We start from the raw sequence: 15,250 nt of genomic DNA on the forward strand, positions 1-15,250 counted from the left end.
CTGTGCTAAAGCCATCTGGCCCTGGGCATTTTTATTTGTTGTTGGGAGAATTTTAATTACTGCTTTTATTTCTCTTAGCATTACAGATCTTCTTAAATTACATATCTGATCTTGAATTTTTTTCCGTATTCTATATCAAGAAAATTATCCACTTCTTTTAGATTTTCCAATTTAGCGAAGTACAGGTTTTTAAAGCATGTCCTATCACTCTAGATTTCCTTGGTATTTGTTAGGTTCCTCTTTTTGTGTTTAATTTTGTTTATTTGGATATTCTCTCTCAAACTTTTAGTTAATTTGGACAAGCTTTTGTCAATTTTATTGTACTTTTTTTGCAAAGAACCAGCCCTCTTTTTTATTAGTTCTTTGTATTATTATTTGTTTCTGTTTCATTAGTTTTAACTCTGAGTTTATTTCTTGCCATCTACTACTTTTGGGATTTCTTTCTTTCCTTCCTTCTTTCTTTCTTTGTTTGTATGGAAAAAGAAGGATGTTTGTGGATTTGTAAAATTTCCTTGAGTTATATAATATTTTAAATGCTTACAAGTCATAACATATAATCAAATTATATATGCTGAAAATATTTTATATATGCTAATTTGTAGGCTTAAGGTACAATGGAGTACAAATATAACTACACTAGTGTTGATTTATTATCACACCATGTATTTCTACAGTTGAGAGTAAAGTAAAACTCCATGTAAAATTTTTATGCATGGTAATGATAACATTAATATTATTTCCTTGTTCAGAAAATGTTCTGCAAAGACAGAGGAAAATAAACTCCAGCCTCCTGAGTCACACAACATAGCTGAGTATGCCAGAAAAGCACGTGGCGGCCCTAGTCTTTATGATGAAGAAATCTCTTCATTGAAGTTTGTAGAGTTCTTAGCTATCTTAAAGAAACTGTGAGTATTCTTAATGGTAAAATTTATGTCACTAAAGACTATTGTTACTAGTTTTTTGTTTGTTTTTTTTTTGTTTTTAGTTAGTTGTTTGCAAACGCATGTGCATTTTTCATGACTTGGTGTGACTGATGAATTCAGAAGTGGAAAGTCTGGAGACTGTCCACAAATGACAACAACCTTCATGAACTCAGCCTTCATGACATGCAATGGATATACTGCTAAGCTTGTGGCTCCTCATTTCAATATTACATTGCAAGAAAAACATGTGCTATGTACTGATGTCACGTAAAAAAAAGTTTGTGATTTCATTAGTTTTTAATTACTCAATGGCTTTCTGCAGAATTTAAACTGTCTTTTCCATCACAGAGCCTTTAAACACACTTATTTTATTACATTTCATTTCTTTGAGCATGTTGTCCTACAGTTGGGACACAACTGCTTAGTGGCAGAAGGAAGAGAAATGGAGAGGGGAGGAAAATAGGAACAGGGAAGCAAATGAGGAGATTATAATATGATTACATCACTTACCATTTCTCTTTTCTTCCACTGAATCTTCCCTACCTATCCTAGGTCTCTCTCAAATTCATGGTCTCCTTTTTATTAATTATCATTATGTACCTATATGTTTCTACACATACAAATGGAATTTCTGAACTAGTTCTCATGGTAGTTTTTTGAGACAGTTGTGATGAGTTATTAGAACAATAGGTGTGCTGAAATCTCTCTTAGCTCTTCAGGAAGATGAGCCTTTTCTCCTTGCCTGTTGATACTAGTACATTTTTTTGTTGTTATTGTATATTAGATTATTATAAACTTAGTGGCTTGAATAATGTGCATTTTAACGTGTATGTGTGTTTCTTTTTTATTGTAATGTCTTTAGGCATAGAGTATCTGGTTTGCTTAATATGTCAGTTTCAACCAAGGTGTGCAATGAGCCGTTCATTTCTATAGCAAGAAATCTTCTTCCATGGTTATGTTGTTGCTAGAGGAATCTTAAATTCCTTACAATTGAGGAGCTGATACCTTCTTTTTCTTGCTAGCTCTCAGCAAGGACAATAGTTTTCCACACCGTCCACATCTTCACTCTGTAGCTTTTTCTCATTCTGTCACCTAACATGAGTGCTTACCTTTTTAAAGCCAGAAAGGAAGAGTCTGTGTGTATTTCTTAAAATTTTAATTAATTAACTAATTAATTATTGTTGTGGAGGGGTACATGCCATGTAAAGACTAGAGGACAGCTTTGTAGAGTTGTTTTACTCCATAGATCTTCACCTGGGTTGTACTTTTACATGGAACTCTGGTTGTCATGCTTGCACAGCAACTGCCTTCACCTGCTAAGCCACCTCATGGGCTTGAATATGTGTTTCTTTTATTCTGCCAAAATGAAAAATTATATGGGCCAATCCCATAATCGTTGCTGTATTCTGATAGTTGAGCACATGCCTCTAATTCTGATTCTACATTCAAAGGTGTAGACTCAAGACAAGACAAGGGTGAGTAGTTCATTTAATGGTTTTGGCCACATTTAGGAACATCAATAGTTTCATGTTAATTATATTTGCAATGGAGTTGGATGCCTTATGTGCAAAGTACAAAAATAATTTAACTAAATTTTGTTCATTGATGGATAAGTTGTCAGGTCTATAGCCTTTTGTTTATTTCTGACTAACAGAACCAATATCAGATAGATTGATAGGTTGCTTTAGTGATGCAAGTTACCAGAATTTTAAAACTAGCTACCTTATAATCTATAAAGTCCTTTGTTTGAATTTTAGTAAATAAAAATTAATTATGAGTTACCATAGCTACTTTCAAAGAAATGCAAATGTTCTTGAGAATATTAAAAATCTTTTGAAGTTGATAACTTGATGTGATATTTAATCACATTGACTACATAACCTCTACTTCAAGTTGGTAGCTTGAGTTTAGTGCTGATGCAGAAAGATGGCTTTGAAACATAAAAGTCATTAGCAGACATAAAAATCACTGAAGTTGCACAACTGAGGACCTAGGCGAGAGGTACAATGTTGGTAAGTCAATTGTCAGACAATATGCAGGAGAGAGAGGAGGAGGATAAAAAAGTGGCTTGGAGTCTTTGTGTTAAATGTTGTTTTGTAAAGCATATTACATTGACTACGTGGTAGTTAAGGCATTGAACTCTACATTAAGAACCAGTACTGGTTAATTGAAACTACAACAACCAAAAACAATGAAAAAAATAAGAGAATGTTAGATTCAGTGGCAAATATGTGCATACTGAAGATGCTAAGAGCTTTACAATCATAAGTCTTCTCAAGATACAGTTCAGAATTGAGCCATGATCACTACATTTGATTGGTAGTTAGTAGGAAGCAGGCTTGATGTTGGCTTGTGTACCCATTCCTTAGAAAAAACTTAAAGAGACAGTACATTCTGATGAGTACTTTTACTGAGCTTACATATAATTGGCAAAGGGAAATACTTTGAAAGAAAACACATTTCAAAAGGAGTAAGCATTGAACAACAAATACAATTAGCAGCTGTGAACAATTTTGATCTTGTAAACAACTTTGTAAATTGTGGAAAATTATAATTTAATCCATTTGTGAGTGAATTCAGCATAAGCTTTTGAGTACTTTTTTAGTAATTTTTACAGCATTGGAATTTCAGAAACATATATGTTTTACCTTCTGTGGAGTTTATATTCTTAAATACAAGTGATAATGTATTCTGTGCACCATGACAGTGTTGAGGGCTTAGGAGAAAGTTAATCCACCTTCAGGAGATAGAGCTTGGTGGAAACATTCAGTGAAAATCTCATTGTAGGGTGATAAGATGAGATATTTTAGGAAATAGGAAGGTAGTAGCCAACTTAATGTCTCAGATAAGTTTACTCTGTGCAAAGGAAACTAGTGTGAGAAAATGGGTCTACAACATGGTTTGTAACACAGTGACCTACAAGGAGATAACTTTCCTGAAAACTACACAATAGAGGAGGGCCGGGGAGAGGGAGGAGGCCTCAGAAGGACTCAGGAACCCAATCATCAAGAAGTGGTCATAGGCAGTGGTGGGATTTTAATGTTGGTGGAATGCCAACCGTTCATGTATCTGTGGTCAACATGGTTGCCATGAGGAGATTCAGGGTGGGATGTCCAGCTGTACTAGGTGAGGAATGACTGTAGCTTCTTTTCTATGGAGAATGCAGGGAATTAATCTCATACCGTCCAATGCTCATATTTAATGACACTTATAACATCACCAGCTTTTGAAATGTAATTATGAAATACTTTGTAGAAAACAACTTATTTATAATCTGCTAACTCTTTAAAAAAGTGACTTATATGGGCCTTGAGAAGGTGTGAAAAGAGGGAGATGCAAGGAATTCAAAAATGATCATGAAAGCAGTTGGAGATCCTTAGAGGAAACTTGGCCCAGTTGCTATCTCTTCTACTTTCTCCAATTAAAGATGTTTCCTTCGAGGGAATGAGGCATCTGATGATCATTACATTTCAACAGAGCAGTGATGCAGAGCCACTTCTCAGGAAGGACTCAGAGGACTCACTCCCTGGAAGAAATCAGTGTATTTGCCTTTTAGAATCAGGCTGTGTAAAATCCAAATGCAGCCTGGTTCTCCCATTGTCCTCCAGTGAAGTGGCTTATATGAGGATGAGGAACCTCAGTCTGGGATGACACTTCCAGGCTATGTGCCAGTCAGAGGAAAATGCCATGGTGCTCCCAGTTTTGTGAAAATGGCACATTTGGAGTAAAGCTGCTTGGAGATAGGCTGGGAAGGCTCTCACCTAGATAGAATCTTCATTTGAAGTTGGGTTAATAAATACAGATGGTTATTTATGTTTATGATAGGAGTCATGATCGTAGATGCTATAGGAATGTGATTAAAAGAAGACAATTACTTTAGATGAGGTAACAAAGAACAGAAATGTTAACTCTTTAGCATCATATAGATATTATGGAAGAGAACAGCACTGCTTCTTGGTCTGTTTGTAGCAGCAAGAGCCACAGTTATACTTGGGATGTATTCAGTGCAGTCAGCTTGGCCTGTGATCAGAAAAATCTAGGTCATGAACCAGACTGCTATGAACTGTGCAAACTTTTGAGAAAATTCTACCTCTTAGTATTCAGTTTACTATTCTATAAAAGCCATAAACTCATGCTATCATTATTGTTGTTAGACCCAGATGAGTCAAAATTGTCTTCTACATGATTTCCATGAATGAATTATAAAGAATTTGCTACTATCTTAAGATAAATCTCCTCTCAAGACAGAATATAAATTTCCATTATGATAGATGAACAAATAATAGCTCTTACTTATTTGTCATGTATTTATATTAGTTTACAAAGTTTACTGGGGCATTTTCATATTATAGTTCAAAATGTTTAATATTATAGTCATTGACATATGAATGAGCTTTTTAAAAACCATCTTTGAACCAGTCTTCTGTAGTTAAGGAATAAACAAGGTCTTTTATTATAACATTTCTAATAACACACTTTAACTCTATTAATATATTGTTTTAGATTGTATTTTAAAGTAACATTTAACTTTCTTGGTTTCACAGACTCACTTTCTACATTTCAAGTTAGAATATTTTCATAGAAATGCTTTAAAAGTATAAACACAATAGAAAGAACACATTAGATACTATGACATCTGATTTTTATGGCCTTACTGGAAGGTTTTAATATGTATTTTATTACAGATTTAATAATACATAGGGACACAAAATCATGTGTGCAGATTAGTTTTAACAATTGTCTGTAAGTTATCACAATCATATGATTTCTTAAAAATGTAATGTCTGACAAATTTTAATCACCTTCTTAATGTACTCACTTATTCTCACAAAATATTTTAAGTCATCTTGTGAACCAGCCCTAACTTTTCAAATAGTTTTAGTTTACATTCAAATAACTGTGTTTACAAATATGAGCATGCTTTTGTACTATTGGGGGTCATTTTGATATTTAAAATAAATTTTAGAAAGACTTAGAACATTACATCCAGATCATATTAAACCTAGAAAATCCATGTGGTTCTTTCTAGTAGACTATGGGTCTACACGGTCATTTTGAGGTCAACCTCTAGAATTATCTACACAGAGGTATCAAACTAGTTGGTTATCTTTAATAACTTACAAAACAAGCCTTATTTGTCATTCTATCTTTTATCCACTAAATATCTATTCTTTGGGCCCTCATGTCTTCAAGGGTTATTTGCTGTACAAGTCATCATTTGCATGGATGGTACTGTAGTTTGTAGTCCCTTGTGTTTCCAATATGCATTCATGATTCGTAGCTCAGCTATTGTGGATAGTGCTACAATAAATATGGATGTGCCAGTATTTCTGTGTCATGATATCTTAGAGTCTTTTAATTATATATGAAAAAGGTGCAGCAGGGGAATTCTAGTTTATGATGTTTTGAGAAAACTCCATACTGATTTTCTATGGTCTGTTTGGGGATACATTCTGCCAGCAGTGTATAAGGTGTCACTTCCCCCAATATTCTCACCAGCATTTTCTGTCGCTAGTTAATGAGAGACATTCTGACAAGTATGCAATCTCAGTCCATTTCTCTGATGACAGGATGCTGAACATTTTTTATATGTTTATTGGCCATTTGTATTTCATTCCAGGGATGCAAGGATAGTTCAACATATAAAAATTCATAAACATGATGAATCACATTAACAACAATCAAGGGCAGAAACTACATGTTCAAATCCATAGATGCAGAAAAGGCTGTGATCAAGTTCAATGTCTTTCCAAGATGAAAGTTGTGAAGAAACTGGAAGTAGAAACAACATGTTTCCACATAGTGGAGGCCATCCATGATAAACCTATAGACAGCATTATAACACATGAGGGAAGAACTGAAAACAGTTTAAATAAGTCTGGACTAAGACAAGAGTGTCTTCTCTTTCTACTCTGTAGCATTGTATACAGTCTTAGCTAAAGCCATAAGACAAGAGCAAGAAATAAAGGAAAAGAGAAAACTCAAATTATCCTTATTTGTGGATGATATGATATGTGATAAATTCTATACACCTTACTTGAAAACTTTTAGAACCAATAAACACCTTCAGCAAAGGGGGCAGGCTGTAGAGTCAATATAGCCAAATCAATAACAAACATACTAGAAAGAAAAGAAGAAAACAATTCTGTTCACAATTATTTCAAAAACTATCTTGGATCATGCCTCACCAAGGAAATGAAGAACTCCTATAGTATGAATCTTAAGCCTGATAATATAAATTGAAGAAGACATTGGGAAATAGAAAGATCCCTCCCACATCATTTGAACGTCAGAATACAATACAATGAAAATGCAAAAAGTGATCTACAGATTTAATGCAGTCCTCATCAAAATCCCAATGTCATCATTACAAAAAAAAAGTCTTAAAGTTCATAGGAAAGCACAAAAGAACCCAGTAATGAAAGAAGTCTTGAACAAAAAGGGTAATGCTGACCAATGAACAACAGGAGTCCCCCCCCTCTCCTCTCTCTCATGCACACACACACACACACACACACACACACGAGAGAGAGAGAGAGAGAGAGAGAGAGAGAGAGAGAGAGAGAGAGAGAGAGAGAGAGAAGAGAAGAGAAGAGAAGAGAAGAGAAGAGAAGAGAAGAGAAGAGAAGAGAAGAGAAGAGAAGAGAAGAGGAGAGGAGAGAGAGAAGAGGCATATTGTAGAAAAAGTATTAAAAGTTTTTAAATTCTTTTAATAATAAAGACATAAAAGTTAGTTTCACTGGAAGTAATATTTTAATCCTTCAACTATTTCAGACAGTGTACTGAAGGTAGGACTTCATTTGCAGTGACTTTCTGCCATCAAGATTTGCTAGGACAATGGTAGCACAGAGCTTATGGAAGTAACTAACCAATACCTGATGTGACATAAGGCCCATTCCACAAGGAGGAACTCATGTCTAACATTGCTTAGGTGACCAAAAACCTGGGACTAGATAGCCCAGTGACCTAGGGTAAAATCAAATACTACTATTCCAAAGGAAAAAAAAAATCAATAAAATGATTTTTAATGCCTAAATTGTTCATAAATATAATTTATTTTTAGACTTTCCACTCATTAATGATTTGTGATATAATTTATTATATTATAAATGTGTTATATATTTTGATTACCTATTCTGTTTTAATGAATTTTATGTCAATTTCATATGAACTTAAGAATAATTTTAGTTTGTGATGTGTTTTGTTACTTGGTAAGATAATTTCTTACTATTTTTAAAATGTACTTAATAAATAAATAGTAACTTTATATTCAGGAACATGGGAGATATTTATTTTAAACTTATTTAATAGACCTTAGTAAAGTTTCATACAGGTTTTGTAATTTTTTATAATTTTTTTTTTTTACTTTAAAAAAATTTTTTGACACAGGGTTTCTCTGTGTAGCCCTGACTGTCCTGGAACTTGCTCTGCAGACCAGGCTGGCCATGAACTCAGAGATCCACCTTCCTCTGCCTTCCAAGTGCTGGGATTTAAAGCATGTGCCACCTCTGCCAGTTGTTTTATACTTTTAAAAAACAATTCTCTTTTATAATTGTGAATACTACGATGTGTTGGTTATTTTTCTTGTTGCTGTCATAAAATACCGGACAAAAGCAACTTAAGGGAGAAAGGGTTTATTTCAGGTCACAGTTCGGAAGGTAAATCCATGGTGTCAAGAAAGGCACAGCGTGGGTATCTTGAGGCAGCTCCTTCTGGTACATTCACAGTCAATGTTGGCATTCAGGCATTTACACTGGCCTGCTCTCAGGGACCTAGCAGGACACTGTAGCTACCACAGCCACCAAGTAGAGCACTCTACCATGTGCATACGCTATCTCTCCTTATAAAGTGCCAGCCCTTTCTGCCCCCCTCTCCCTTCCTTTCTGCTGTCCCTCACAGGCCACCTCTGCACCTCCCCCCAGTAAACCTCCCATGTGAGCTCTTTTGCATGGTGTGACTTCCTGGTGCCCCTTGGATCCCACCTGCCAAGGTTGCCTTCCACCGCTAAACTATTACAGTCAGGAAGCAGAGGGTCATAGGTAGATATGCTCATTTTGCTTCCTCCTTGTCATTCAGGCTTGCAGAGCGGTCTAGTGAGTTATGTCACCCACATTTGGGTCACTCTTCCTACCCTAGTTAACCTAATCAAGATAATCCTTCACAGATATGCTCAGATATTTTTCTTCAAGGTGATTCCAGAATCTGTTAAGTTTGCAATCAATATAAGCCCTCAGCTAAGAATATGATTATTTGCTTATTACATTCTTTAAGCATCTTTAATATATGTAAAGCTATTTAACTAGGCCTCTGTGTATTTGTAAATGGCTGCCTTAATGAACACACATTATTGTAATATATTTACATATATTTTCTTTTAATCATTTAAAATAGTTGTAAGTAAGTCTGGGAATAATGATAATTTTGTCATATATTATATAAATATTCGTTTATTGTAGTTATATATTAATTGCAATGTTGAAGAAATTAAGCAGTTGTTGTGATAAAATGGTTTTCACATTTTTTGATAGTTTGCTTCTAGCAATTTTCCCATACCTTGTAATGCTGGCTCTTTGTAGAACTGTGATAGAAAATAACATATCTTGCCTAAGTTTTATCATTTAAAAGTATGTTAAATATATCTAATTCTGAGTGCTTTATAAGACTTCAGGAACATTCACAGGAAGTACCTAAATGCAAAAACTATACACATAGTAGGACACTGTGGTGATATTGTGTCCCCTGATATATTGTGCACCTTAATAAACTTATCTGGGGTCAGAGAACAGAACAGTTGCTAGAAAGACATAGAGGCGAGAAAACACACCTTTAATCCTAGCATTCTGGAGGCAGAGATCCATCCAGATCTCTGTGAGTTCAAAGCCACACGGGAAACAGCCAGGCATGGTGACACATGCCTTTAATCCCAGGAAGTGATGATGGCAGGAAGCAGAAAGGTATATAAGGTGTGAAAACCAGGAATTAGAGCCTGGTTAAGCTTTTAGGCTTTTGAGCAGCAGTTCAGCTGAGATTCATTCTGGATGAGGACTCAGAAGCTTCCAGTTTGAGGAAACAGAATCAGCTGAGAAGTTGGCAAGGTGAGGTTAGCTGTGGTCTGTTCTGTTTCTCTGATCTTTCAGCATTCACCCCAATACTTGGCTCCGGATTTGTTTTTATTAAGACCTTTTAAGATTCATGTTACAGGACACACACATAGCTCTTGACAGTTTTATACCCTGAGTTACACCCCAGCAGGATGGCTTATGTCACCTGCATCTACTGTTCTTCCTTGATGAACTGAATTCATCTAATGGAAACAATAGAGGATAACAAAGGGTGGGAAACCCTAAGGTCTGAGTTATTGCTCTGCTGTTTCTTACCATTGAGGCACAGTTGGGTGTGTACTTTTTTAAAATGCTTATATTAAGGTGCTTTTGTGCAGCTATGACCAAAACAATGGACAAAAACAGCCAAAGAACAAGCGTCCACACCATGAACCTGCTGGAGACATTTCAGATTCAAACCATAGTTTCTCACCTCTACCACAAGTGCTCTCTTTGAATATCAGTGACCTCATCCCTCATCCCTTCAGGCCAAGGCAGATCATAATTTACTGCTATCTTTTGTCCCTGTTTCCAACTGCTGGTCTATTATCCTCTTACTGTTTTTCCTCAATCCTGTATGGTTACTTGTAGAAACAGTCCTTTCAATTATCCTTCCTCAGGGTGTTATCCTTTGACTGGTAGAATATATATGTGCTTCTATGTTATATTGACACATCATTCTCAGCACCCCAAAGTGCTATACTGATCCACATTGTCTGGTTCCTGGAAGAGAATAATCAAGCCCAACTCACAACCCTATCACACTATCCCATGTTCTCTGATTGGAAATCTCATTTATGTACCTTTGATGGTGTTTCTCCTTTGCTTTGAAAATCTCTCTTCCTATCAGTGATCCACTTTTTTCATGAAGACTTTTATGATATACCTTCCACATATTAATGTTTATTTAGACATCGCTCTCAGCAATTCCAAGGAGTTTGTTTCCATGTACACTTGTTACTAAAGTGAAACCTTCCACGAAGATGAAAGGGCCTTGCCTCTTCATCATAGTTTAGTGTCTGCTTTGCATAAAATTCACAGTACGCCCTAAGCTATTGAAGACATACTCACGCCAAGTCTAGTAGTTTTTAGTAGCAGTGAATTCATACCATCCTTGTCAGAATTTAAAAAACTGTGGGAAAGGTTATAGTCTATAGTTATCACAAGTTGTGTTAGAGGAAAAACATCTTTAGTGTTTTCACTGTTATGACATGTTTTCCTTATTAAGTTGGTACTTTAATACAAGATAGAATTCCATTGAATTTAAGATACATAGGGTTTACTCCTATGAGCATTCCAAAGGAGGTATTGACTCTCCAAGAATCTTTGCAAATAGATGAGGTTTGAAGAAGCTTTACTTATTTGAAAATCAGTGATCAGTTCATTTCTAATAGTGACTTCATACTGTGGAATTTTGACTTTTAACTGAATTCTATCAAGAAGAGGATGGAAATATTTGTTTTTTAAAGACATGCAATTCAGTCCACTAGGGAGAATCTTTTAACCAAGGAAGATGTATTCTAAAGAACCATTTAAAGGACAAGATGGAATAAGATGATAGCTCAGTGAACAAAACACTTACTGCCACATGCGGACCTGAGTTTGGATCCCAAGAACCACATAAAGCTGGGCATGGTACAGTGTCATAGGAGGTAGAGACATGTGACTCTTGGAAGCTCACCATTGCCCAGCTAGATGGCTATACATAGTGGCAAACAATGAAAACCCTTGTCTCAAATGAGGTGGAAGGTGAGGACTGACATCTGAGATTGTCATGGCATGCATGTGCCCAGATTTACAGACCTAAACAAGTATGCACACACATACATACTCTCACACAAAGAATTTTAAAAGGACATGAAACATCTTATCCTGTAAGGATAATAGTGATAGTTGAGTGCTTAGTTTATGGAAAAGAAAGTAGTAATGACAAGTACACAGATGAGAAAGTGCTCAGCCTGATGAGAGTGAGGCAAATGACCAAATGGTGATGAAACATCAGTATCGCCAATGGAATGAGAAAATAGAAAATTTTGATACTAGACCCTACAGACACACTTGCACATTGACTTGGTTGAAAATCAATCAATACAATAATGTTGAAAGACAATAGTGTCCAGAAGAGCTGCAAGTTCACGCATTTGCAGAGCAGTCTGTCTGGTCCACAGAGCAACAACTCTGCTCATTTGCACCGATATTCACACACACACAAGATTATGGCAGTAACATGATTGTGACAGATGGCATCACCTTCAGCAGTCACAGACAGAATAGTTGTAAATCACAGCAGAGCCACACAGAAGGCTGTGGCATTGCTGGCGAGAACACACTGGAACCATTGCCCATGCTCACCCACACAGGGAAACCTGAGATACCGAGTTGAGTGCAGACATGAGTTGTGTCTGTTAATGTATAACATCATTTTATTTACCACAAATTTCTAAGGAAATAATAAATGCATTATATGTACATGAAAATGTGTATTATTAAAAAGGAATTACAAATACAATTTGAACACACTCTACTTAAAGTACAGTGAATAAATTGGTATTTAGTTTATTTTCACTGTATTATTATTTAAAATGTGAATGTGTGTTATGTTTTTTGTTGATCATTTATATTCCATATAGGGACCCAAAAATATAGTACACCTTAAATATAAGTCTATTCTCATTTAAAAATGTAAAACCCAAAATTCATTGAATATGGTAAATTCAATTTATTGAGTCAAGGAAAACAAGCAGAGAAATCCATTTTTGCTAACAGGAGTCTACATGGCCTCTTTTATTTTGTAGTTTTTCTTTAAAAAGTGTAACCAACACATGATAACCACATAGTGCAGTAGAAGTGATAGCTTCATGCACGTAGCCATTATGGGGCAATGACATCAAGCTACTTTTGATGTTTGTAACCCTATATGTGTCATTTCTATGAGGCAAGAACATGTAAAATCCACCCATCTAGGAGTTTTGAAATATGTAATACATTTGAACTACAGTCGTGATCACCAGGAGCTGCCTTCACTCTAACTGAAATTTCGTGACTCTTGTTTTCCATCAACAACCACCCTCTCCTCACAATTCTGGTTACAAGTCTCTACTGTGACTCCTGAGTTCAGCTTCTACAGATCTTACATAGAAGTGAGACATGTGATGTTTATCTTCCTGGGTTGTCTGAAGACAGTTTGAATAACCTTCCTTAGATTCATCCATATCTCCACAAAGGATAATTTCCTTCTATTTTTCCATATGCCACATCTAAAAGTCATCCATCCATTGACAGGCACTGTGGTGGTTTTCATATCTTAACTGTAGCCATGCAATGAGCATGGGGTGCTCCTGTCTTTTTGAAATACTGATATGATAGCTCCATTTTAGTTTTTAGGATTTATTTTATTAATTCTCATATATGTTTATGTGTATATGTCTGTGTGAATGTATGCTATGTGTAGAGAGCATCCCTGTGGAGGTCAGAAGAGAGCAACAGATGTCCTGGAAGGCAGATGTGAGCCTCCTGATAGAGGTGCTGGGAACAGAACTTGCAGTCTCTAGAAAAGCAGCAAGTATTTCTAACCACTGAGCCATCGGGGCTTTGTTTGTTTGTTGTTAAAGAAAGCTCTCTCTTGTTTTACATAATGATTGTAAAAATTGACATCCCCAGTACACAAAGATTTCCTTTCCTCTGCATACTTGTCAACACTTACAATTTTCTGGCAATAGTCATTATATAAGGTATTTTTCATTTGATTTCAATTTGCAACTCCTTATTGATTAATGATGCTTAGCATTTTAAATAGACTCATAGGCTACTTCTATGTCTGTCTCAGTCTCAGTTCATATTCTGTTACTATAACAAAATACTACAGTCAGAATTGCAGTAAACCAAGACAAAAAATAACAAATGAAAGGATGTAGACAAAAAGGAACCCTCATATACTATTGGTGGAGATGCATACATGTCTGGTGACTGTGAAAACCAATATGGAGTTTCCTCAAAATGAAAAAAAAAAAAAAAAAAGAGCTACCATGTTATCCAGCTCTGAATACCTGAATACCATTTTTTGTTTTTGTTTTTGTTTTTTCTAGACAGGGTTTCTCTGTGTAGTTTTGGTGCCTGTTCTGGATCTCGCTCTGTAGACCAGGCTGGCCTTGAGCTCACAGAGATCTGCCTGGTTCTGCCTCCTGAGTGCTGGGATTAAAGGCGTGCACCACCACCACCACCACCACCACCACCACCACCACCACCACCACCACCACCACCACCACCACCACCACTACCACCACCACTGCCTAGCTCTGAATACCAGTTTATGATCTTTATGTTTACCATCTTTATGTGTGACACACTGGAACTTGTAACAGTTGAAGAATGAAGGATTTCATACCATAGAACAAAGAAAATGACTTTCTCATTTAGTGAGTAATTGGGGAGCGTCTCTCTTGCCTTTGGGGTCTTATCTTTCCAGGTGGGGGATGTGTGCTGCTTACTCCTGCCTCTTACCTCCAACCCAGAGGAAGAAGGAAATCCAGCCAAGCTTATGCAATGTACCTGTCACCGGCAGCTAGGCAGAGGGTGAAAGGTGTCCATGCTCTGTTCATTTTCCACATTTCACCACTTTCCTAGTGAGTGTCTGAATCACTGCGCAAAATTCATGTCTTAATGTGGTTTTATTTTCTTCTTTTAAATACAATTTGAGACAGCATAAACATTCACCAACTGATGCTCAATTAAAATTAATAAATAGCAGAGTTCATTTTAAATACAAAATAGCTTTGTAAATTATGCCATGAAGAGTCTAAAGAGACTCCTTACAGTTTTGGTTACGGTTGACTGTGTGTTATGGAATAAATTATTTGTTTATTGGTGTTAAGAGATTTGCAAACTCTCAGAATGTAGACCAGCAATAAACATTGACATTTATGGAGCTTTTCATTTATTGCTTTAACATTCATAATAATCTAGTCCTTTTTGCAACAGATGAGGAAACTATGTTTATTAGCACTGACACATTGATTGAAGCTTCACCTTGATGCTGAATGACAGCAAAGCCTCTATGCCACAGCCACCCTGTTCATGCCACGGTGTTGGCAGATCATTTATGCACATGTGCCTGAACTTTTCCATGGGCCTGGCACAGGGACTTCCAGAATGTATGTGCAAATATATTTTCATTACAACAATTGGTTGGGACATGGAGCATGGTGGAAGCTTTACATAAAATTTAGA

General features: G+C 36.1%; 1 protein-coding gene across 2 annotated transcripts in view; it reads left to right on the forward strand.

Moving 5' to 3' along the window:
* Positions 1–15,250, forward strand: part of Cnbd1 (cyclic nucleotide binding domain containing 1) — a 364,314-nt gene that overhangs the window by 68,241 nt on the left and 280,823 nt on the right. For both annotated transcript variants that reach the window (XM_016001789.3, XM_042270807.2), the window contains exon 4: positions 750–905. In XM_016001789.3, the coding sequence (XP_015857275.2) occupies positions 750–905 (156 nt within the window). The remainder of the gene's footprint in view (positions 1–749; positions 906–15,250) is intronic.

The sequence above is a fragment of the Peromyscus maniculatus genome, chromosome 2 (genome assembly GCF_049852395.1).
Source record: "Peromyscus maniculatus bairdii isolate BWxNUB_F1_BW_parent chromosome 2, HU_Pman_BW_mat_3.1, whole genome shotgun sequence".
In the NCBI taxonomy this organism is placed as follows: Eukaryota; Metazoa; Chordata; class Mammalia; order Rodentia; family Cricetidae; genus Peromyscus; species Peromyscus maniculatus.